The sequence below is a fragment of the Lepus europaeus genome, chromosome 11, assembly GCF_033115175.1.
Source record: "Lepus europaeus isolate LE1 chromosome 11, mLepTim1.pri, whole genome shotgun sequence".
Taxonomy (NCBI): domain Eukaryota; kingdom Metazoa; phylum Chordata; class Mammalia; order Lagomorpha; family Leporidae; genus Lepus; species Lepus europaeus.
The window spans coordinates 60,742,026-60,767,953 of record NC_084837.1 but is presented as its reverse complement, the minus strand read 5'-3'; the positions used below and the strand labels follow the sequence as shown (position 1 = coordinate 60,767,953).

The following is a 25,928-nucleotide window of genomic DNA, read 5'->3' as shown; positions in this document are numbered from 1 at the left end:
CTTGGTGGGATCAGGGGAGCCACCCCTCTCCGGCTCCTCGGGCAGGACTGAACCCTTGGCGGGGAGAGCTCGGCGGCAGGCAGGGGGAGGAGAGAGCTGCAGGAGGCGCCGCTGTGGGCGCCGCGCAGCGAGGGGGCAGGTGCGGGCGCGGAGCTGCAGGGCGCCCGGCGCTTCCCCCAGCCGCAGCGTCGGCGCCCGTCAGGTGGTGCGCCCGGCCAGGGAGCGCGCGCGCGGAGGGGGCGCGCTCGCACAAAGTTTGTGCCTGCGGGTGCGCCTCGCTCGCTCGGGCTCGCCCGGCTCGGAGAGCGGCGGCCGGGGGCGGCGAGGGCCCGTGGGAGAGGCCCGATGCGCCGCACCCCGCCGAGCCCGTCCCGCCGCGCCAGGTGACCGGCTCTTGGAGCGCGAGCCGTGGCCATGGGCACGCTGGGCAAGGCGAGAGAGGCTCCGCGGTGAGTACGCGCGGCGGCGGTGGCGGCCCTCGGAGCGCCTGGGTAGGGGCGACTGCGCGGGCGGCCCCCTGCCATCCGCTCCGTGCTGCCCTGGCGGCGGCTGACGGAGCTCCTGCCAGGAGGGAAGTCGCTGGCCCGGGGTGGGGGTCGGCGGGAGCCGGGTCTCGGCTGAAGTCGGGCGAGAAGCGCTCGAGGGGCGGACGCGTCTGAAGGGGGGTGGCGGAGAGCGCTGGGGCCGTGGAGACGGCGCGGCACAGGTCGCTTGGCTGGACTCAGAGTTGCAAGATCCCAGCCCTTCACCTACCCGCGCCCGCTCGCCGACCTCCTCTCCCAGACCCGCCCGCCATGCCCCCCAGGGCTCCCGCTCGCCGACTTTCCGTGCCCCCTGCACCTGCTACGCGCGCGCGCGTGCCGGGCCCCGGCAGCGCCACCTGGCGCGCTCTCCCGGCCTTGCCCGGACGGCCGACCCCGCTAGCGGCGATCAAGGGCAGGTGGCCCCACTTGATCCCCTTGCCCCAGCGAAGTTTCCGGAGCCGTGGGTCAGCGAACTGTAGAACCTTCTGAGTGGGAACCTGCGCTCCTCCCTCCCCCTACCCCACTGTGAATCTGGAGAGATGTTTTCGGAGGGTCTCAGCAGGAGAAACCGGCGGGGAGGGAGCAGGCAACTTTGAGTTTGTCCGCAAAGGACCAGAAGCAGGCGAGCGCCTAGGCAGCCGCCTGGCCGCGGCCTGCGGCTCGCTCGTCTCCCGGTTCTCCTAGGCTGATGTGACCTACCAGTACCCGGCCTGCCCAGCCATACCCGGTAGAGGCAGGAGGCTTGGGTGCTGCGCCTCCCTGCCGCTCACCCCCACCCCCCACCCCGAGCCATGTCCTGTGCTTTGCACTAGAGTGAGTGCGCTATGCGGAGAGTGGCGGAGAGGAGGAGACTGGAAGGAATCCTCACTAGATGCCAATAAAAGTCGCCGTCCGTAGCAGAGACAGCTGTGGAAGCGGCCGTTCGCCAGCTCAGCCTGAAGCAGGGCCTTGGCCTCCGGCACCTGTGCCTGCAGAGCGAGGCTCTCCCCGCAGTCCGCTCGGGTTTAGCTGTCTGCAAACCCACGGAGTCTGGCCACGTTGTAGGCTCCGGGGACGTTTCAAGTGAATGCATTTCTCTCGAGGCTTTTGGTTTTGGTTTTTTTGTTTGTTTTTAATTCACAAGAAGAGAGGCCAGCCAGGAAGGATTTGGTTCCTATCCCTTGAAAATTGGCCTTTTCAGACGTAGATGTCTTTTCTCCTTTGGGTTGTGAAAACACCCTCAGATCCGCCTGTAAGCATTTTTAAAATCTTTGTCTACCACGGTGTCATGGAAGAGAGAGCAATTTCAGACACCAGTCAAGAGGCTGCGCAGTAAGAGCCCAGTTTCCTAGGCTATGGACCAAATAATGCCCGTCTTCGTAGACTTCATAGGGGGCAGTTAGGTTTTTTAAAATTTTCTCTTCTCCGATTCTCGTGCCCAAGCCTGCTGAGTCTCTGTGGCCTCTGTATTCCCTAGCCTGCGTCTTTATCGCTCTCTTCTTTCTGTTGTTCTACCCTGAATACTCAAGTTTGTCCTTAATACCTGATCTACCTCAGCCCTCCTGGTTCTGGTAAAAGCGTCTGCCTCTGCCTTTTACACCAAGGCGGGTCCTCTTTCTGGTGACACTAAGCGGCACGGCTAGACTCCAGGAGAGGGACGGCTCAGGGCCTTGAATGGTGGATACCACCAGCCAAGAGAGAAAATGCTTTTCTCTTTTCTTTTTCTTTTTGACCTCCAGCCGTGTCCCCAGCCCCCACAGGAAGAGTTCTGTCTGCAGATGCAGCTTCTATGAGTTGTCACCTCTTCTGCAGGGTCTAGGGAGAAGGGTCATGGAAAACTTGAGAGAAACAGAAACTCGTACTAGGAATAACGTTGCTCTGTCTTGAATGGAGAGCTTACTGCTGAGAAAGCGGCAGCTAGGGCGGAGAGCTGAGGAACCTGCAGCTCTGGCCAGGCGGCCCCCATGTGTGCAGGTGGACAAGGTGGCCCACCGAGGGCTAGGGCACAGGAGGCTGGCTTCTGGCCTCTTTCCCAGCAGCCAGGCAGGTTGCCCTTCCAAGCCTGGTCTGCCCAGCTCGAGGAGAGGGTTTGGAAGGTGAGCCCGAGGACTCTGGGGGGCCCTGGGGTCCCCACAGCAGTCCTGGTGACCTGCAGGAGGTGTGGTTGCTGTGCTGCTGAGGGGTGACTTGGGTTTTCAGTGGAGCTGACCTTTTATCCTCTGTGTGGGACTCTACTTGCTGTGCCCAGTTCTAGGTATAGTAAATGCTTATTAAAGGAATCAAGCCAGAAAGGCGCTGGGGACAGTCCCAGATCGGATGCACAGGAGTTGTGCAGCCTTGACTGTGTCATTGAGCCTCTTTGAGCTCATTTCAGCATCATGGAATGGAGACCATGGCTTTCCGGGCTGCAGGCTTCGAAGACGATGCCAGTGCCCAGCACGTGGCCTGCTGTAACATGGGCGCTCAATTCATGGTGGCCATTCCTCTTTGGTTCTCAGATGTTGATCTGATCGTGGGGCTATCCCAGGGCCTGGGCAGAGATCTCGTGAGGGCCGGAAACCTGGCTGAGTCTTGGGCTATCAGCTTGATCTTCCAGAAATCACTGCCTTGCATTCACAGAGGCCCAATGACGGTTGTTGGTTGGATTTCATTGGTCCTACCCCAGGCTGGAGCAGAGCTCAGGGGCCGCTACAGGCCAGCGCCCTGGAAGGCGTTAGAAACGGAAACCCAGGAGCTGCTCCCTGCCTGAGAATGGCTATGTGCCGAGTGGCCCATAATTCAGGAAACTTGGGTTTTAGCAGTCTGATTTCCCAAAACCCACATGTCCCCAGTGTCTGGCCCTTTAACTTGTTGTTTTTTTTTTTTTTCTGTTAAGAAACTTCTGGATTGCCTTTCTATAATAACAGCAGATGTATAGTGAGCATGTTTTATAGCTGACAAAGTACTTCCATAAGACTCTCACTATGCTCCCCTCGGGCCTGTCCACAATGTCTTGTTCAGAGACTAAGCATTCAACTGATCAATGGATGACATTCTGTTTATCACACTGTGTAGTGAATAGCTAACATATGCATATAGAGTATATTTTCTCCCCCCTCCCCTTCTTTGGTAGTAAATTTTTAAATCGCCAAAGCCACAGTAGGGAGAGGAGAATGAAACTGTCTGTTCCAAGCAGGTACCAGCAACAGCATCCATCAGTGTGAAGCCTTCAGAGATGTAGATATGTATCGGTGTGTATGTGCATGTGCTTGTTTTAATAGGGAAGAAAATGAAATACTTAACCTTCAGGAGTCATTTTGCAAAGTGACTTGTACCAGTGAGATCCTGACCAAAGATAAAGCTAAGCGTGAGTGGTAAAGACCCCCTGGGCTCCAAAGCCTTTTCTAGATCCAAACTTGTCCTTTTACATTTAATTCTGGAACAGAGTTCTCATAGCTTTGCTTGCTTTTTTGATTGTTAAGGAGCCAAGTAAGGACTTGATAGAATGCCATTTAGTGATAAAATTACTCATTATGACTTACCTGCAGTATGGAGAATGAAAAACAGGACCTGAAAAGCAACCGAGATGTGTAAGAAAGGCAGGACTAAGTTAAACTCTAAACACCCCCAGCTTAACCTAAACCGCACTCTGTGAATATGGCTCTTGAGTCTTTGACTTCGTTCCCAAGGTCCTTGAAGATACTTCCAAGGCTGCCTGACCTTCTGTGGAATGTCTGGTCTTGCTCAAAATGAGTGAATTTAGTTAAAGATGAGACCAACTGAAATAGTTCTCAAGATTTTAAGTCGGTGGCCTGGCAGCTAAAATAAAAAGTTATTGCTAGAAGCTAAGGACTGCCAACACACACCCCCTCCTCTGCTTCTCCTCTTGGGGAACCAGGAGACAGCAGGACCGAGCAATCGGAACGCCAGGTTGAAGCCCGACAGGCAAGCCTGCAATCTCACCTTGTCATTTGCTGGGGAGATGTCTCTTTAACAGACAACCAGTCCGTTTGGTGCATTGGCCAAGTGGGAGGGGTATGCCTTCCATCAGCCCAGCTCCCGGGATTAATTGTCTTATCTGCGCTCCTTTCCTCTCCAGTCTGCCTTTGGAGTGGGGAGCTGCGGCTCCGCTGGCCCTCACTACCTTCTCTCTTTCCCCAGGAAACCTTCCCATGGCTGCAGAGCTGGCCCGAAAGCGAGACTAGAGGCGAAGCCGCCAGCCAGCAGCCCTCTCCCTTCCCATCCCAGCCTGGCCCAGATCACCCAGTTCCGAATGATGGTTTCTCTGGGACACTTAGCCAAAGGAGCCAGCCTGGACGATCTCATTGACAGCTGCATTCAATCTTTTGGTGAGTTGGCTAATTGCCTGCATACCTAAAAACTGCCACATTACTTTGTTCTTCCTTAAAAAGTGCTTTAAAAATAGCTTGTGAGCTTTTGAGCTGTTGGAGGCAGTCTGCACTGCTCATGGCACATGATGATGTGGGTGTAATAGGTCGTGATGAGAGGTGCAATTTAAAGTGAGAAAAGTTCTGAGCGGAGTGTGCGTTTCCCTTTTTCTTAGGCTGGAGGTTTGTGTTGTGACGAAAAAGATCAGAAAATGATGCTGTGTGTCTGGTGCTTGGACACTTTTCTGTCCTTGTGTTCTTGTGGCTTTGTAAAGATAGTGCTATGGGAGTGGACGCTGGTATCAAACAGAAATGTGAAAGTCTTCACATCAAAGTTTCAGTAAAGCCCCTTACAATGTAGCGGGTGGTTGGGGTGGAGGAGGAGAGCAAGAATGCTCATGACTAGAGGATGCCGGTTAGTAAGCCTTTTGCTGAAGGGGTGAGGAGCTGCGAAATATGCGTGTGAATTGTCTACACTCACTAGGTCAGCGGGTGCAGCTGATAAGCGAATATCTGAAATGATTTTTCTTTCATTTCATCAGCACCGTCTGTCTTTTGATTGTTATTTGTGAAATGGTTGAAAATTACAAAATACATGCTCCTCTCAAAAAAAAAAAATTGCAAAGAAACTTTGAGTTCAAGGATTTCCAGCATCGTGTGTCCTGTGTCCCCCTGTGTGTTTCTCCTCTCGCTGTGTTGCAGATGAGCCTCTGGCTCAGCTCAAAGGCACCACCAGCCCATCCAAGGCCCTGTGGCCTGCAGGAGGCCTAGTGAGACCCCAGGTCTTAAGAGCTCTCTTATATCTCAGCCTCGGGACGGTTCAGTGCTGGATGTATTGGGTGCTTGGTTTTAGGAATGGGAAAGACTTCCAGTCTTAGGGATACTTATTCGTGCGCTTTAGTACGTTGACTAGTTCAAGCCATTTCAACATTGGTTTAAAGCAATGGTTCTCAAATGCTAGTGCATCAAATCACACAAAGGTCCCCCACCCCATAATACAGATTACCAGGCCCCACCCCAAAGGTTCTGCTTGATAGATCTGGGAGGCGGGGCCCAAGGGTTTGCATTTCTGCCAAGTTCCCAGGTGATGCTGCTGCAGCTGATACAGGAAGCCCTCTTTGAGAATCGTTGCTCTGAAGTGCTGTTTGTTGTAGACTTTTTAACTTGGAGAAGAGAGAGATTACTAGCTTAGTATTAAATTTCCCCTATTTGCACTCTAATCTTTTGTTAAGGACTAAAGTGGGAGCAGAATGGAAGGCTTTCGGTTTCAAAACAGCCTTCAAGGGTATACACACAGGGAGATGAGCTGGAAGCCGGTGGAGGCCAGAGCAGCCGGGCCGGTGAGGAACACTTAGTTCGTCACGGTCGTCTTGTGCACCTGCTTCCCAGCCTGAGTAAACAGCGAGGTTCCTGACCCTGTTTGTGGTAGTCGCATTTCCCAGCCATCGCAGAACACTGCGACTGGGTCAGCAAAAGGATTTGTAGTTTCTGTTTTAACTCTTGAGAAAACCCGGACCTGAAATGTGTTTATCACACCTTCCCTTCCTCCTGTGCTAATCATACAACTAGGGCTGAGCTGAAGACTGTTTTTCAGCAAGAAAAGTATGTACTGAAGTCCTTCCCCACAATCACCAAGCCTAATCCACTACCCTGAACAAATCCTACAAGAGCAGTGCTACATTTCTTGTCTGCAATATGTTGAACCAAAAAAAAAGCCTGAAAATCCCATTGCATCTAATGGTCTTTTATCCACTACCAAGAAGCACTGATTAAACTCCTAATGGCATCTGACACTGTGCTGGCCAGTGCACCAGGAGAATCCATGTGTCCCAGTGGAAATTGCAATACCTGAAGAATGCACTGTTGGCGAAAACATGTGTGCAAAGCACAGGGTGGTGATAGATGAGGGTGTGCAGGGAAGGTAAGAAGTAAGTTCTTCATACCGTGTAGACGCTGAGACGTCCGGAGTGGGTGAGGGCGCAGATCAAGGAGAACAGCCTCCATTTGTTCTCGTTTTTTCTTGGGCCGGGGGAATCCTGCAGGAAGGTAAGATCTCAGGGTTGTGTGTATTGTGTAGTGTGGAGTGTCCTCTCACAGAATTCTCAAGGAGGAGGCAAAGGAGAAAAGACACACAGTGCCCGAAGGGAATGGGAGACAGCACCTTCTGTCTGGGATTGGAACCCTGCTCTTGCTCTCCTGTGTGACTCTTTCCTTTGACGATCGGTTAGCCTGTGCCTGGGGTGACTGTGCTGCGGAGTGGGTGGGTCCCGGAGCAGCAGGAGACCTTAAGACAAAGAACAACTCACAGCCACTGTGTGCTGGTGCTTCGGGAGGATCCTGCTGAGGTGATCCGAGGACACACAGAGAGGGGCTAATGCTCCACTTGACTCTCCCCTTGCTCATCATTTTCCCAGATGTCTCTAGAAAAGTGTTGCTTTAGATATTGCCATTTAGGGACCGGACCGGCATTATGGTGCAGCAGCTCAAGCCACCTCCTGTGGTGCTTATCCCACATGAGTGCAGGTTCGAGTCCTGGCTACTCCACTTCCGATCCAGCTCCCTGTTATGCACCTGAGAAAGCAGGGGAAGATGGCCCAAGTCTCAGGCCCTTGTCACCTGCATGGGAGACCCAGGTGGAGTTCCTGGCTCTGGCCTAGCCCAGCCCTGGCTGTTATGGCATTTGGGAAGTAAACCAGTGAATGGAAGATCTTTCTCTTTCTATTCCTCTCTAAAACTCTGCCTTCCAAATAAATCTTTTTAAGAAAAAGAATAATATAATCAGCTTTCTTTTTGTTAGTGAGTTTAGATGTCTTCTCATTTTTTTTAAGAGATTTATTTATTTATTTGAAAGGCAGATTTACAGAGAGGCAGAGAGAGAGAGGTCTTCCATCTGCTGGTTCACTCCCCAAATAGCCACAATGGCCCAAGCTGGGCCAGACTGCAGCCAGGAGCCAGAAGCTTCTTCCAGGTCTCCCACATGAGTGCAGAGGCCCAAGTGCTCAGGCCATCTTTTGCTTCTTTCCCAGGCACAGGTAGTCAGAAGTGGAGCAGCCGGGACTCAAACTGGCACCCATATGGGATGTCAGTGCCTCAGGCATCCACTTTACCCACTACGCCACAGCAGCAGCCCCCAGACTTGATATTAGCTACTCCTCCCATCAACTTGGGAAAAAAAAAAAAAAAGGAAAAGACTGTACTGAAGGTATAGACTAATTAACTAGTTAAACTACTTTCTACTGGCTTTTCCACCTCACCATGCAGAGGCCTGAAGGAGGTTTGGATTGGCTGGAGCTGTACTGTCCAGTAGAGTAGCCACATATGGCTGTTTTTATATACACTTCAATGAATGAAAGTTATGGCAAGTGTAAAATTTAATCCCATGCCCCGCCAGCCCTGCTCGCTGTGCTCAGCGGCCACGAGAGGCTAGCCGTTGCTGGACAGCGTGAACAGAGTGCTTTCATCATCATCTGTCGGACAGTTCTGGAGAGGGTGCTTGACTTGCAGGAGAAAAGAAACAGCGGGCTTTTCTGGCAATAGTGGGCTTCGCATGTGTAGGTATTAGTCTGCATACTGTGGAGAGCATCGTGGACATGCAGGAGTCCTGCGGATGGCCATCTTTTAACATTATTAACCTCTGGTTGCCACCCACGCTGATCTTGGAAGAAGGCGTTAGGACAGTGCTTTGCAGGGTGGGGAGCTGCACCCACAAGTCCCAGATGCACTAGACGCTCTCTGGCAAGCCTGTCAGTGCCGCACGCGGGGTTACAGCTCAGTGGGTAGAAACTTGAGTCTTGGCCAGCGCCGTGGCTCACTAGGCTAATCCTCCGCCTTGCGGCGCAGGCACACCGGGTTCTAGTCCTGGTCGGGGCGCCGGATTCCGTCCCGGTTGCCCCTCTTCCAGGCCAGCTCTCTGCCGTGGCCAGGGAGTGCAGTGGAGGATGGCCCAAGTGCTTGGGCCCTGCACCCCATGGGAGACCAGGAGAAGCTCCTGGCTTCGGATCAGTGTGGTGCGCTGGCCGTGGCGGCCATTGGAGGGTGAAACAACAGCAAAAGGAAGACCTTTCTCTCTGTCTCTCTCTCACTGTCCACTCTGCCTGCCAAAGGAAAAAAAAAAAAAAAGAAACTTGAGTCTTGAGTCCTAGTTCATTGCTCTCACCGTGAAGGAGCGCACTCCCACTTCCTGTTTTAATCGGAGGTCATGCTTAACGTTCTGAGAGCAGCGCTGCTGGCTGATCCACTCTTCAGCTAAGCTAATGAGGCGGCTCGTCACAACCTGGTACCTTTATGTCAAACACATGTGAATCGCACCATCTGTCCCAGTGGTAGGGAAGACCTATGAGATCTTCTGGGCTTTCCAAAGGTTTTTCACACTGTAAAGGGACTGCCAGCCCTGGGGACCAGATGGAACGCTTCAAAGGTCAGAATTCGAAGTGTTCTTTGCCTGCCCTCTCTCAGTGCCAGACAATGTCCAGTGGCTTCAGAAGGAACAGGCAGCAGGTGCCCCGGAAAGCAGCTCCACAAGCATCCCTCTTGCCCCCAGGTGGGATGCAGGTGGAGACCCAGTGTCTCATTGTACCCGTCAGTGCAGAGGGAAAGACATCCCAGCACCCTGTACTTATGGACTGTTGCTAATTTTTTGCCTTGGAATTTCATACGTATTGGTTTTCTTCAGTAGGATAAGTCTGAAATAGACAGGTTGGGTGTTCTTATCTGCACTGGACAAACAGGAAAGTAAACCGAGCCTCTGAGAATTGAAACAACTTGCCTCAGGCCGCCGGACTAAACAGAAGCCACGCTGCTCATGTTCTCCCTCAACTGCCCCTAGCAGCCACCTGCAACCTGAGCTGGAGCAAGCACAGGTCTCTGTCCTCACACAGGCTCTCCTGCGCGCAGGAGACCTGCATGCACTCACGACAGGCCTGCCTCCCGTGCCCTTCCTTCTGCAGGCTGGGTCTCCCCAGATTAGAAATGTAACCCCCTTCATTGTTAGAAATAGTTATTTACCCTGTCTCTGTGCCAGGTGTCTGCCTGAAATTCTCTCTCGAGCCAAGTGAACAAATGACCGTGTGTATTGTATGAGTGCTGCCGAAAGACCTCTAAAGCTTGAAATACCCCCCAAACCCATGGGGGTGTTTTCCCCATCACAGAACAGTTGGGATGCTAAAGTTCATTAGGGGTAAATATACCTGTTCCTAAACTCAGGTCCAGGGAAGGCCAGCATGCTTGTTGGAACCATGGCAGAGGGAGACCTGGGTGGTTCTCAGCACTGAGCAACTTCAAGTCTGTGAGGGCAAGCAAGCAAGGTGCCCAGAGGCAACAGGAGCACAAGAACAGACTCAGGGGCCTTACAGCAGTGGGTGCTTAGTTCTAGGAACACGCAACTCCAAGGCCCAAAGTCAGGTGGTGCCAGGAAGGAGGCAGCAGCCTTACCCGCTGCTGACAATCGGCCCTTTGGGCAGGAGCTATCCTGGCAGCCTCCCTGGTGGAGCGCCAGTCACTGGGAGCCATAGCACAAGATTTCCCACGGAAAGGATGGTCGTTGGGGCACCCCCATCGGAGCAGCTCGCAGGCCCGGCTGCTCTTGGTCCTGTGGAGGGAGTTAGTGTTAAATAAAGAGGATGCTGTGACCTGCGGAGCCCTGTGCTGCGAGCTTTGACAGCTGGCTTCAGCTGGGGCCCCAGGCAGGTGCATCTGCCCTCTGGTGAGTGGGAGTTAGCGTGGCTGCCGGGCCCGAGGAGGGAGGAGACGGGAGATCCATTTGCTCTTCTCTGCTCTCCTTTGTGGCACTGTTTATAGCACATCTCCTTCTGCAGTGGAGAGCTGAGGCAGTCGTAAAAGGCTTAAAATGTCTCAAGAACTCCGGGAAGTTTTGTTCAGTAAATGCACCCCAAGATATGACTTTTAATGCATGAGAGAGAGAGAGAGAGAGCAAGCGAGAGAGAGCAAACGAGCCTTGAGGCTCACGGTGCCAGAGACCCTCCAGCGGTACCATGAGCACTCATTGGCGGGGAGTGGGTTCAGTGTGCGGACTCCTCCTGGTCACCCTGACTTTTGCATTGAGCCCACAGTCACGATGGTGGTGGAGGGGCCCGTGGAGCGATGCAGAGTAGTGTCAGCCTGTCGGCCAGCGGCTTGCTGGGCCTCCGGCAGACGGCAATGCCGCAGGCTCTCTAGGGACACCTGACGGGCGCAGAATGCTGCAGAAGCAATGGAGCACCTGGGTTTTTCAACTCTGTGAGCTGGAGCAGCGTGTGGGGGCTGCTGCGGGGGCTGGGACCATCCAGGTCACGGACCACACAAGGCCTGGGAGTTCACGTGGACTGGCCTTGCCAAGGCAGCTGCAGGAAGGGCTTGAAGTCAACGAATCCATAGCAGGCTGATGCTGAAATTGATGATTTTGCATGGCTCAGGAATGTTAACAGAAATATCCAAATGGCTCTGGGCAGAAAAAGGGCTCCCCACCGTGTTTTAGAGAAGGTAATCCTGTCGGATCTATAGGGAGAGCAGTCCTGCCCAGGAGCCAGTTTGCATCCACTTCTCTCAGATTATCCTGCATTTCTGTCTCTTCTCAACTGCAGTGAACTCCCTGCAGAGCGTTCAGCCTGGCTTGTGGCCATGGAAACGAACAGAAGGTGGATGTCTGTTGCACTACAATCTGTTTCTTTGCACTCGAAGTCAACAGTCGTAGCGTCCGTTTCCACCTTTATGCAATGCTCAGAACAGTTTCCAGTGGTGTCCTAAGGCCGTGCTCCCTAATGGAGGTCCATCCTCCTGGGTCCGAGGTCTCTACATCGTGGCAAAGCTAGAAAGGAATTAGAGAGGTGTCCCCCCCACCCTCCGCCAATACTCATCCCAGTGTTTTGCCAGTGGGCCTTGTAAAATGATGTGTTGACATGAAAGTTAAGTCCGTGGTGAAAATACATTAGGACCCAGCATAGGCAAACCTAGTCTGTTTGATAATTGATAGAAATAGCAGTGATTGACCCTGAGACCCCGGAGGTCATTTGAAGTGCAGGTGCTACCCCCAGCCTGAAGTGGTTACAACTGCTGGATGGTGTCCTTTGCTCTGTGGTGGCGGTGATTTTGGGCTGTTACCTAGGTGAGTTGCCTTAGAGTGGCTGGCAGGACAAGAACAAGAGTGTAGACACGGCTAGCTTCACGCATGTGTCGCCTGTGAGGACGCACAGGGCTTGGCCCTGGTTGAATGCTGTCACAGTTTGAGACACAATGATCATTGAACAAGGGGCCCTGTGTTTGTTTTGTTTTTGACAGGCAGAGTTAGACAGTGAGAGAGAGAGAGAGACAGAGAGAAAGGTCTTCATTTTTCCATTGGTTCACCCCCCAAATGGTTACTACGGCCGGCGCTGCACCCATCCGAAGCCAGGAGCTTCGCCCATGCGGGTGCAGGACCCAAGCACTTGGGCCATCCTCCACTGCACTCCCGGGCCATAGCAGAGAGCTGGCCTGGAAGAGGGGCAACTGGGACAGAACCTGTGCCCCAACTGGGACTAGAACCCAGTGTGCCAGTGCTGCAGGCAGAGGATTAGCCTAGTGAGCCACCGCACCAGCTGGCCCTGTGTTTTAATTTGCACCTGATCCTGCATAAGGTATAAATCCAGTGTGAGAGAGTCAAAAGTAATGTGTCATTTGCAGAAGACACCTAGAGGGAGTAGGGGGGTGAGTGTATGTCTTATTTTTGTTTCTTCGTAGAGAGAGAAAAATGTGAGAATAGAAGTTTCATTTCATTATCTCTAGCCAGGTTTGGAGTGGCTTGCACTAGCTCCCAAGAACATATTCTTGAATTTTGACGAATTTTGCAAGCTACTTTTAAACATAACCATCATCAAAAATTAAATATATATTGGGTAGCTACCATCTACAATGCCAGTACCCCAGATGGGTGCCAGTCCATGTCCTGGCTGCTCTACTTCTGATCTAGCTCCCTGCTAATGGCGTGGGAAAAGCAATGGAAGATGGCCCAAGTGTTTGGACCCATGACATTCACATGGGAGACCTGGAAGAAGCTTTTGGCTCTGGCTTCAAGCTGGCCCACTGCTGGCTGCTGTAGCCATCTGGGGAGTGAACCAGCAGATGGAAGATTCTCTCTCTCTCTCTCTCTCTCTCTCTCTCTCTCTCTTTCTTTGAAACTCTGATTTTCAAATACATAAATAAATCCTTGAAAAATTAAATATGTTGAAAACCAAGGTGAGAAATGCTCAGATATCATCACTTCCTAATACCGCACCACATTGTCTTGTTGCTTTTGAGTTCTGTCTGCTATACCTACAGTAGGTGAAGAGATGCTACCGTGCACCCCTTCCCAGCTCCTCGTTCAGAGAAGTCGTGCCAGGAGCTTGGCATGGCCTGTGCTGGGTGTATGAATACCTCTGGAGGCAGCTACTTGTGAGGCTTCCTCCTCACTCCCTCCCCTGGAGAGCCCGTTGTTAAACATGTACCAGTTCGCTCCTGTCTTCCAGCGACAGAGCGTGCTCACACAGCCAAGTGTTGAGATGGTAGTGAAGCCTGAAAATGGGGAATTTTATTTGCTATCCTTGAATGAGGACAAAGTAATAGTTTTACCATAATTCTGCTGCTTTCACCTATGTATCTTATAAAACAAAATCTTCATGGGTTCTTCAAAGAAAAGGAACTGGGGCCGGCGCCATGGCGCAGTAGGTTAATCCTCCCCCTGTGGTGCTGGCATCCCATATGGGCACCAGTTCTACTCCCAGCTGTTCCTCTTCTGATCCAGCTCTCTGCTGTGGCCTGGGAAATTAGTGGAAGATGGCCCAAGTGTTTGGGCCCCTGCACCCATGGAAGAAGCTCCTGGCTCCTGATCTGCTCAGCTCTGGCTTTGCAGCCATTTGGGGAGTGAACCAGCGGATGGAAGACCTTTCTCTCTGTCTCTCCCTCTCACTGTCTGTAACTCTACCTCTCAAATAAATAAAGTCTTAAAAAAAAAAAAAAAAGGGAAGCGTGTGCCTTAAAGATAAGGAAATCGAATATTAGTGAGGCTGAGTTTTCTTCAGGAAATGACATTGGGAGTTAAAAATGAAAACTCTACGGTTCTTGTCCTGGAATTGAAGTTTGTGCTCTGAGTTTGTGTATTTAATGCACTCTCAAAATCTTCCAGGATTAAACTGTCTCTTGGTTCTAACCCACAAATCGATCACATGAACTTTTGTTCTTCACAAGTGTCTGGTGCGCTCTCTGTTTTGAGGCCACCTGTGGGATCATTTGCTTTGATTTTCCACCGCTTGTGAACAAGCACTACTCATGGATGAGCAAACTTCAGAAAGTTCATGGAAAATGTGTATTCTGAAGAAACTGCATGGTGATTTCAAAATATTTTTGCCTCAAAATGAACTTTTAATTTCATTTTCCTGTGAACTTTTGGAAATACCCTCTTGTATTACCAAGCTCTTATTGGAGTGTGTTTTCCTAAGTTTCTATGCTAAGAGTATGTCTCATCTTACAAACTGGTCATATCTTTTGCCTATTAAATATTTGCTGCTTAATGCTTTTGTTGGAGGTTCATAAAAAGATTTCACTACTTAGAAAAAAACCTGTTAACTCTTTAAATATCACATACTATAGGTATGTTTTGCTCTAATCTTGTTTGTTTTTTAGCTAGTTTCATAGTATATAGAAATTTTACATTTTTAGCTAGTTCAATTTGTCTACTTTACCTTTTATTGATTCTGAAGTTTAAAAAACTCCAGCTTTGTTTCTGAAATTGCCACTGGCTTAAAATCCCTGTGCTTGGATAGATTATTTTGTGAGTCAGAGTCTTATTTCCCCTAGATATGATACTATTGAGATGACTTTCTTTTTAAAGATACATTTATTTGTTTATTTGAAAAGCAGACTGATTGGAGGCAGAGGGAGAGAGAGAGAGATTGATCTTCCACCCACTGGTTCATTTTCTAAATGGCTGTAATAGCCAAGTGTAAGCCTGCTCAAAACGGGGGGCCAGGAACTTAATCCAGGCATACCTTATAGGGGGCAGGGGCCCAGCTACTGTTGCTGTGGATTTGTTCTGAGAGGAGGAGCATAGAGGGTGGGGGCAGAGGCACGGAGTCACTGGGGTCAACAATGGTATGGCCAAGAATCATGCCTCCCGTTGCTCAAAAATAAACAAAAAGGGGGAAATGTGATGGAATGAGAAGGCCATGCCAAGATGGCCACTGGCAACAGAGCCTGCCTGGCAACAGGCTGTGATTGGTTAGGGCATAAACCGCCCCTTGACCAGATTGGCTGCCTCAGCTATATAAGCTGCTGTACCAACTGAAATAAACGAGTCTGTGGGCTGCTCGCCTCTGGCCCGCTTTCACCCAACTCCAGGGGTCTGTGTGGTGACTCCGTGCCTTTTGCCCCCACTGCACTCCTCCTCTCAGAGTGAATCCACAGCAACGAGCTACTTTGGTCATTATCTGCTTTCCCAGGCACCTTAACAGAGCTGCAGCTGAGACTCAAACCTTCCCTCCAATGGGATGCCAGCATTGCAAGTGGAGGCTTAACCCACTGTACCACAATACCTGCCCCTGTTGAAATGCTTTCTGAGACTAAAAATTTCTAAGAGAAATTATAATGAGGTCTCAATGGTGATATTGAATGTGAACTTGAAGTAAGTCTCTTGAGAATGTATGTGTTTATAGAAAGTGTTTTTGATCTGTTTGAGTTGGTATCCTTAAGGTGAAGACTTAGAAACCCAACCAAATTTAAATCTTTGCTTTCTAAATTATTAATATCAATTGTATCCATTGTTTTTAACACAGAATTTTTTCCATTGTGGTAAAACATAGACAATTATAAAAATGGTTACTTACATAGACTTTTTTTAAAAAAGATTTATTTATTTGGTAGCCAGAGTTACAAAGAGGTAGATGCAGAGGCAGAGAGAAAGAGATCTTCCATCCACTGGTTCACTCCTCAAATGGTCACAATGGCCCAAACTATGCCCATCCGAAGCCAGGAGCCAGGAGCTGCTTCCATGTCTCCCATGTGGGTGCACCAGCCCAAGGACTTGGGCCCTCTTCTACTGGTTTCCCAGGCCATAGCAGAGAGCTGGATCGGAAGAGAATCAGCCAGGACTAGAACTGGTGCCCATATGGGATGCTGGCACTGCAGGCAACAGCTTTACCCACCACACTACAGCACCAGCCCCTTACATAAACTTTTAAAATATTATCTTAGTGATAGCTAAACTTTTGAGTGTTTCCTATGAGCAACACAGTGCTTCTATCATTATCGCACAGTGTAATTGAATTCCCACTATTTTATAAGTTCTTGTATGAATATCTGCCATTCATTTCTTATACTTACTTTTTGAATTTCAATAGCTTTTAAAATTATTCATGTTCACTATAGAAAACAGGAAATACAGACTAGTGAGAAGAAAAAAATTACAGTCACCTGTTCTGCCAGCCAATAACAAGAGAAGCCCAGTCACCATTCTTGGTGGTTTCTAGCTGGATTCTCTTCTGTGGAGTCTTACATGTACCATAATCGCCTTAACTTTTTGATATCAATCACTGTAATTAACCCTTTGCTTTCCATAATGCGCATTTTAAACAGTTATGACATTGTAGTCAAGGGGAGAATTTACAGAGGTATGCTAGCACACAGGGTTGCTGTTCCATCCTAGAACTGATTAAAAAAAAAAAAATGTTTCTGGTGTTAACTCCTTCAAATGTCATATGTAAAAGCGAAGGTTGCTTGGCAACTGAAGTAATGCTAATGAGGAATTAAGGGCACTATGAGAATACTCAGTTCTTTCCAGTGCTAAATGCTGACTACAATGGCCATGACTAATTGTCTGTACTAATGGAAGGAAACGGAGAAAAAAGCTACTTCTACTCTTAAAATTCTAGGTATGAGCTTCTGTTGTGTGTAGTGAAGGTGAGATGGTTTTGTTGGAGAGAAGCTTTTCCTTTAGAAACAAAAACAATTTTTAAAGAAGTGTTCTTGTCTTTCTGTTCCTGACTGCTTATTTATTGATTTTATTTCCAAGGCAGACAAAGAGACAGAAAGACGGAGATCTCCCATCTACTGGTGCACTCCCCACATGCCAGAAGCAGCTGGGGCTGGGCCAGGCTGAAGCCAGGAGCCTGGAACTGCATCAGGCTCTCCCACGTGGGTGGTGCCTGAGCCATTCCCTGTTGCCTTGCCCGATGTGCATTGGCAGGAAGTTGGTTGGGATCAGGAGTGGAAGCAGGACTCAGGGCCAGGCACTCTGACATGGGGAGTGGACATCCCACTCACTGTGCCGAATGTCTGCCTTCCTAAGGGAAACTCTTCTTCCTGACTTGCTCAGGCTGGTAAGGGGCCTGTGTTAGCTCCTGTAGTTCCCCGCCACCACCACCACCAGGGTGTTCAAAGGTCCTGGGGCAGTTGCTGAGGTCCTTGCTACAATGTTCAAGCAGAAGATGCTGCCCTGATGGAGGTCTGTTGGGAGGGAGCCCAGTGGCGAGTTGAAATGGACACAAGGAGGAGGCAGAGGGGGGAGAGGGAAGCAGAGGTTGCCAGTATTATAGTGGAGGAGAGAATAGAATCACCAGGGCAAGGCAGTGAGGATGAAGCCGTGTGAGAATTGCGAGTGGTACACCCTTAACCCAGAGAGTGAACGCTTCTAGGTGGACGAGCAAAGGGGGCTGTGTCTGTCCCCCCACCTCCTCCCCGATACACTTGAACTGTGGTCTAGGACTTTTTGAAATCTGTAAGTAGCCTCATTTTAGGTGGGAACACAGAGCAATCAGGAAGCCAAGACATGTTGCAGAGCTGTCTCTTTAGAATGTAGCTACAGCCTACAGAGCACCCTTCAATCAGATGAACAGTTAAGCATTTGGGTTTGTGTTGCAGACACTTGTTTGCCTCCAGATGCATGTGGACTTCTCATGTTCCCTTCCTCCTCCTCCTCCTCCTCCTCCTCCTCCTCCTCCTCCTCCTCCTCCTCCTCCTCCTCCTCCTCCTCCTCCTCCTCCTCCCATTCCTGCCAACCTGCCCTGGGGGCTCACCGTTCACCTTCAGTGCCAGCAACTCAGGTCAGGCAGGGAGTCACCCCAGCTCCCCAGGTGCTGCTCTCCAGAAGCTAGCTGCTGGCCACTGGGCTCTGTCTTCTGTTATGGCCAAGGAGGAGCACTTGGTCTTGGCAGTTAACTCTGGTGCACCTGACGGGCCCAGCACAAGAGCTCCCCACACTTACTGTGGCAGTGCTTCCCCTTGTCCCCCCATCCCCGGTGGCTCAGAGCCCTGTGACATTGGCAGTGACTGCCATGTGGGCCTGAGATGGACTTGGCTTTAGTTAGCTGAGAAAGTGCACCCTTCAAACAGCAAGCAAAAAAGGTGGAGAAGGACCCTGTGCTTTAAGAGGCTTAGGAGACGTTTCTGCTAGTCACGGGGCTATGTAGCCATAGGTTTATGTAGACATAAACATGGGTCCACAGTCTCATTGTGTTATGTAATTTTATGTATTTGGAAATTTGGACACTGACTGGCTATTTGCTATTAAGGAATCACTGTTCGTTTTGTTTTAGGTGTGCTAATAGTGCAGTAGTTTGTTTCTTATTTTAAAAAGCATGTGCTGAGATAGTTACTGGTGAAATAGCATGCTTGAGATTTGCTTTAAGATAAAATGACAGGGGGTGGGGCAGGCATGGTGGCCCAGCAGGTTAAACCGCTGATAGGATGCCTGCATCCCCTGTCAGAGTGGCTGGGATTGAGTCCATCTCTGCTTCCAGTCCAGCTTCCTACTAGTGCACCTGGGAGGCAGCATATCATGGCCCAAAGACCTGGTCCCTACCACCCATGTGAGAGACCTGGATGAGTTCTGGCTCTTGGCTCAGCTGTGGTGGGCATTTGGGGGCATGTACCAGCAGATAAAAGCTCTCTCAGTGTCTTTCTCTCGTCCCTCCCTTCCTCTCTGGCACTCTGCCTTTCACGTGAATGAAGAATAATATGGGAGGGGAAATGAATGTGGTATGAATGGATTCCAAGTGGCCATTGTTAACACTGGGGGAGTACCTGGAGGTCCCTTGCGTTGTTTGCGTCCTTGTTACTTTTCATAATAAAATAGCAAAAAGAAAAGGTTCCTCAAACCTAAGAAAAATATTGATTAAGAATGACAGAAAATTCACAGGAATTAGTGCTTAATTTTCTAGAGTGGTAAGCAGCAGTCTGTTTTCAAGGGGGGATAGGAAGGTAAAAGTTGGAAATGGGTTGGTGGCTCAGCATTGCAATAACTTATTACACACACACACACACACACAGAGTTCATCTTCAATCCCACCGTCAGAGCCAGGCATTGTGATTAAGGTGGAGTTAAGGGAGGGAGTGTACTACTCCCCGCCCCATCCCACACCCACACACCTGCCTCTCATCAGGGAAATGCCATGGCCTTGGCACAGCCTGCTCTCAGCAAGGCAGTAGCCACATTGCAGTGGGAGGCTGTGTGGCATTGTGGTTTTTATTCTAATCTGGACTCTGTCCTTTACCAAATGTTGGCTTCAGGCAACTTACTGCAGCCTTCTCATCTGAGGAATGGCTCATAACAGTGAAGAATGTGCAAGGCCACTTTAATGTGGGTGAAAATTAAGTAATACACTTGTTCTAGTTTGGCTTTCTCCAGAAGCAAATCCTGAGACAAGGCCTTGAGTGATGCTAAGCAAACTGATCGGGGTGTTGGGAAGGACACTTATGAAGGGCGCATGATCAAGGGGGCCCTTCTCTGGGAGTCAGGGTGGGAGACGCTTCAGAACTCTGACACTCACGGGAAGGAGGCAGGGGGTGTATTTACTCCGTGCTGTCAGTCCCCGAGGACTGCTGCTGGAGGGTGTCGGTTCTCCAGCACATCTGGCCGGGCCTTCTGAGACCTTGCAGTGGAGTGGAAGTTGGGTTGGAGAATCCTAGGAGGGGAGCCTGAGAGAAGTTGAGTGGGTACTGATGGGCTGCTAGGTAGGCAGCGAATGTTAGGTGGGCAGACACTGATACAGGCTATATCACGTCCAGATAAATAGACTGAAAGCTGGTTAACAGCCGTATGAAATGTATCCATGTAGATAGGAGAACGAGCAGGTGTCATTCTGTAGGTGTGACTGCCTACACTGGCTGTGGACATTCTCATCAGATTGGAACATGGTCTGTTTTTGTTAGATATGCTACTGGGAATAAGTAGATTAGAGATACAAGAAAATCAATCAAGGAAGGCAAAGAACTCGGATATGAAGCAAGTAAGAAGTCTCACACTTAAGTTTAAAAAGGTTACTTCCTGCATGTTCTGGACAAGGGGACAACTGGACCAAGTATAGCTCTTGTGAGAAATACCAGTAGATTTTAGTAGATTGTAAATTCCATATGAGCTAGCAGTGTCATGTGTCTTCTCAGAAAGTTAGAATAAACTGAGATTTCACTAATAGGAGGAGACTTTCCATGTGAAGGGAGAAATGCCATCCTTGTATTCTGAGAGGCGGTCCTAATGCTGGCACATAGGAACTTTGTATCCTGAGTAAGTTTCTGAAACTTAGTTTCTGTCACCATGAAAGTTAGACCTACTTCTGTAGATTGTTGTGAAGCAGGTAAACTTACTGGAAAGCTAGAAAGAACTGATGTAAAATAATTTCATTTCATGGTAGATACTAAGAAAATGGATGGTGATCGTGGTTTCTATATGGTTCTTGAATCTTAGCCCATCACTCCCTCAGCTTGATAATGCACCTGCCATGGGATCCAAAAATCACAGTATGGAGATAGAAGGTGGAGACATCTGGTTGGAATGACTGTGTCAAAAAAGTTGCTGGGGTTACAAAACTGGAAAAACGTGTGACGCAACTATTTCCAGATTTTGAAAAACAGGATTGACTTGTGATGGTGGACAAAACAAAAAGATACAAGGTGAATTCAGAACTTATCTTGATTTTCTGCCTGGGAGCCCTTTACACACTGTGGTGCATGGAACTAGATCCCAGGGAACAGCATCTTGCCTTGAGAGGAAACAGAGGTTGTGTCTAGTTCCATGATGGCTGGGATTTGTGCAGTAGGAGAAGGGAGTGCCAGAGACTAAATTATGTGTGGCTGTGGTGAGACTTTATGACACTAACTAGTTCCTGGGGTCTGTGAGTCAAATAGGATCTCCTACTCTGGATGGAGCAGTGTTACACTTTGAGCATTCAGGTGAGAAGGACCACAGCATAGGAGTTCTCTAGCCCTAGAATAAAGTGATTTATTTATTTTATTTAAAAGGCAGAGTTACAGAAAGATAGAGAGGCAGATACAGAAAGAGAGATCTTCCATCTGCTGGATCAATCCTCAAATGGCCGCAACTTCCAGAGCTGGGCCGATCCAGAGCCAGGAGCTTCCTCTGGGTCTCTCACGTGGGTACAGGGGCCCAAGCACTTGAGCTGTCTTCTACTGCTTTCCCAGGCCATCAGCAGGGAGCTGGGTCAGAAGGGAAGCAGCTAGGTCTCGAACCGGCACCCACATGGGATGCTGGCATGCAGAAGGCAGCTTTACCCATTATGCCAAGCTGCTCTTGTTGCCCAAATCCAAGCCTGCACAGGATCAGTCTAAGGTTTCAGTAAATTAAATGCTACTATAAAAGAGCATAATCCAAATTATCAATATTATATACACAATGCCTAGCATGTACTGAAAAATTACAGGACATAAAAAAGCAAGAAAATGTGCCCCACAACCAGAAGGAAAATGCCCAATAGAAATAAACTCAGAGATGAAACAAATGTTAGAATTAGTAGACAGGGAATTTAAAACAGCTATTATAAGTATGCTGGAGGACTTAATGTAAGATGAACAGATGGGTAACCTCAGCAGAGAAATGAAAACAATAAAAGGAACCAAGTGGAAATTCTAGAACCGAAAAATAAGACGTACCAAGAGAAAAATTCACAAAATGCACTTGGTACCATGTTGGACACTGAAAAAGGAAAAAGGACCGGTGAAGTCAGGGCAGGGCAGTGCCTGAGCAAGAACAACGGGGCCTGATTCCATGTGGTAGAACAGAGATGTATGGAAATGAAAGGATTCACAGCTATTTGGGAAAAAAGATGAAGTTGGACATGTTATACTACTTATTTTCAAGGTTTACTATAAGATTAGGTCAGTCAAGACTAGGTTGTAAACACACAAGGATAGAACGGTGGAACAGTAGGTATTAATAAATGTATTCATAAACTTACATTTATGGTGAATTGATTAACACAGGCACCAAATCAAGTCAATAAGGAAAGGATTGTGCTTTCAACAAAGGGTGATGGAACGAATTGCATCCATGCCAAAAACCTAAAACAAAAAAAACCTAACCCCTCTCTCACACCATACACACAAAATGCCTGGAGATGAATCAAGTTACCTGAAATAACTGTACACTGAATATAAAGTTGAAATAATAAGGCTTCTAAAAGGAAAGTTAAAATATTTTTTGCAAGCTTGGACATACAGGTAGGACGTAAAGGGTACCCATACATTATGTATTTAAAGGAGTAATCATAAATTATGTATTTAATAAAGTGGACTTCATAAAAGTTAAAAATTTCTACATATTAAAAGATACCATTAACGAAGTGGATGCGCACAGCAAAGAATAGGAGAGAGTACCTGGCAGTCCATGTCTCTGACACTTCTCTTTATGCTCACACAAAATAGGAACTTCCCCGTGGCCCAGGTGAATTGCCTGGGGTCAGGCAGGGCCCTCTGGCTTGCACCAGACTGGTTTCTCATGTGCTTCTGGTGGTGCCTTTTAAATTAGAAGCAACCAGGCCTCGCCAAGGAGGCTGAAATTCTGGCACCAAATGCCCCACGTATTAACTACTTCTTTGCGTCTAGTCCTGAAAACAGCTGCAAGACTTCTGAAATAGGAGAGGTCACTTAGTAGCTCCTAGACCCACCCCATGACAAGGAGTGAATAAAATGTGTAAATCAGCCTTATCAAACTCAACTGGTGACCACATTCCTGGGTAGGTTTTAGGAATGCTACTCTATGCTATGTCCCTGGATATCTTGATGCAGTAGGTGTGAGATAAGGTGTTGGAATCTGTTTTGGGTTTTTGGTTTATTTGTTGTTTTGTTTTGTTTTTAAGTTACTCAGGACGTCTTGGACATACTCATTCTATAGAAAAAGCAGTCTCTCCCCGTCTCTCAGTAACTCTGCCTTTCAAACAAATAAATAAATCTTTTTTTAAAAAAATAGAACATTAATTCTTTCCCTGAAACTCTCCATAGGGTGAACAGTTAGCCTTAAGGGCTCTTCACTAGAAAGAAAAACATTCACCCACTAAAGCCCCAAATTTTACCTATTCTGAATTTTCTCTTTCCATGATGTTATCTGTTCTCATAATGAAGATGAGTATGCAAATATGGCTTGTTTCGAAGTTTCCGAGCTCTTAACCTAGGTAGACCTTTCCTGTTGTCTGCCTGGAGATCAGGTGTCTTCTTGTGCTGAAAGGTGGAGAGAAAGGGGAGAAAACAGCCCTAGTGGGGGAAGCACCGAAGTCCCTACCTCCTTCACAGGCCGCTCTCGCCTGCTTGCCTGGCTGCAGGGCTGTTATTTGGCTTCGGTCCCTTGCACGCACCAGGGGCAGATGTGCCGGCAGGTGTGTATGAGGTGCAGAAGGTGAAACAACCGTCTGTACCCACTGCGATGCAATCCTTAGCCAACGCCTTGCTGACTTTTGAAACATTGTGGGGGTCTGAATTTGCTCCAGGAGTGAGTGAGGGGTCCAGGATCCCTGTGACGGGTTTGGGAAGCCTGGACTCACGGCTCCTTCATCATACTGGATGTCTTTGCCTTGTGCGTCCACAGCTTCTACAGGAAGCAGGGAAGGAAATGGAGGGCCAAGGTGTGATAGTGCTCAAGTGGGAGAGGAAGAAGAACTACACAGCACTGAGCTTCCTGACAAGATCAGGGAGGTCAGGAAAAGCCTTTGTTGCACACTCGGGTGTGAGCTCGCTGTAGCAGTAAGCGTGCTTGCCTGAACACACACATTCACTCCACAGCCTTTCCATGGAGATCGTGTCTCTGCGGGGGCTGAGCAATTAGGGAAACGTTTGCAAGTAGACATCAAAATAAGGCTAAAGGTTCTTCGAAATGATCAGCCTAGAGAAGAGCCTCTGAGCATAAACCCAGCAACAGGTGCTTTCCACAGAATGCCAAGCAAGACGGTGCTGCGCTCCTCTGTCCAGGGACCACCTGCTTTTGTGGTTTTAAAGCAACGATCAGAGGACGGGCAGCCCCCCAATTTAATGTGTGTGGTCCCCAAAACTAGGACCCTGATCAACATTTCCACACCTGGAGGTAGTACCCACCTGCCACTGCCTTCCAATTCCCAAATATGCTTTTAACTTTGTCATCTCAAAACCCCAGCCCTGTCTTAGCGTGTCAAAGTCTGACCCCACCCCAAGTGCCACGCTTGTGCCACAGGTGGGCAGATCTGGCCTTCTCTTCCTTCACACTGCCTCGGTGTTGTGCTGATTCCTTTCTCCGTGCCCGGGTGTATTCCGTACCTTATCATCGCCAGTAGCTTTCTGACGTGGGGACAAGGCTCCTCGTCATGTTTGCAGCTCCTCCAGCAGCCACCATAGCGCTCTCTGAGCAAAGGATGTTGGATGTGTGATGGAGAAAATCCAAGCCTGGAGCTCCAGCTCGGCCTCTGGTGGTCATACTGTCCGTGGGCCAGCGGTTTATCCAAAGTGCTATTCAAAATTTAATACGGCCCACGGAACAGTGCCACGTGGACACGCTGAATATCAGCCTGTCTTTGTGCCTTTCTTGTCTGTAAGGTGGCTGTTTCCCTGCCCTCCTTAGGTCGCTGTGATGGGCAGGTAGTAGGCAGGTGAAGGTACTTTGCAAAGTGTAACGGGAAAGGCAAATACAAGTCAGGGTGGTTTGGTGGTTTTTCCAGTGCCCACATGGGGTGTAGGTTGCATGGCCCCCAGCACTGCCTAGAGCCCTGCTCTGCCTGACTCAGCTCAGAGCAGACTTCCAAGGACAAACCCATCAGTTGTTGAACAGTTGAGCAGGACACCACAAGTTTGCAAAATCTTGGAGTCAACCTGCTGGATCACGCAGCACCTCGGGATGTCAGCTTCTTCAAGCATGGCCGCTTAGCTTTTCAAGCCTCAAAAATACCAATTTGTAGTGGATGAGTTAAAATGAGAAGCTTAGGAAAGCAAGGCTTTTTGAACTGTAGTCTATGTTTTTTTTATGATTTATTTTATTTATTTGAAAAAGTTACAGAGAGAGGTAGAGACAGAGAGAGAGGTCTTCCATCCACTGGTTCACTCCCCAGATGGCCGCAATGGCCAGAGCTGCACCAATCCTAAGCCAGGAGCCAGGAGCTTCTTCCAGGTCTCCCACGTGGGTGCAGGGGCCCAAGGACTTGGGTCATCTTCTACTTTTTTCCCAGGCCATAGCAGAGAGCTGGATCAGAAGAGAAGCAGCCAGGACTAGAACCGGTGCCCATATGGGCTGCTGGCTCTTCAGGCCAGGGCTTTAACCTGCTGTGCCACAGCGCCGGCTGCTAAGTTGTTCTTGCTAGAATCTGGTTGTAGCGCACAGTGGCCCTAAGATTCAGGATCCTTTAAGATCTCTGGGACTCTCGGACTCCTGGGGTTGTCAGGTGGCTAGGGGCTGCTCTGCCTGCATCTGCAAGACATTGGGAGATGAAAAGAACAGGCTAACCCTTAGTTCCTGCTTTGTCAGAGTCTCTTGTCTCCTGTTTTTATCCTTTTCTCTTAAAAACTGTTAATTTCCTCACTGCCACCTCCCATCTGTAGATCTAGGGAAACAAATTTTGAGCTACTTCTCCCATCAAAGGCGTTTAACTCTTCCCTTGGTCAGTCACTGCATAGTGTTCATTGGCAGTTTCTAGTTGATGTGTGTTCTCCGTAGATGAAGAAGATGGCCCCAATGTGGTGTCTCCAGCACGGCTCTAGAGACTGCAGGAAATTGGCAGGAAGTAGGCACTCAAAGGATTCCCACTACAAGGGCAATGCAGGACAATCACTGCTTTAAAACCAGGGCTGGTGTTGTGGCATAGAGGATAAAGCT

General features: G+C 49.2%; 1 protein-coding gene across 1 annotated transcript in view; it reads left to right on the top strand.

The window, feature by feature from the left end:
- The first annotated feature begins 414 nt into the window (after positions 1-414).
- RASGRP1 (RAS guanyl releasing protein 1) overlaps positions 415-25,928 on the top strand; it is a 74,129-nt gene continuing 48,615 nt past the window's right edge. The window contains exons 1-2 of the mRNA XM_062205601.1: positions 415-449; positions 4,644-4,831. Of these exons, the coding sequence (XP_062061585.1) occupies positions 415-449; positions 4,644-4,831 (223 nt within the window). The remainder of the gene's footprint in view (positions 450-4,643; positions 4,832-25,928) is intronic.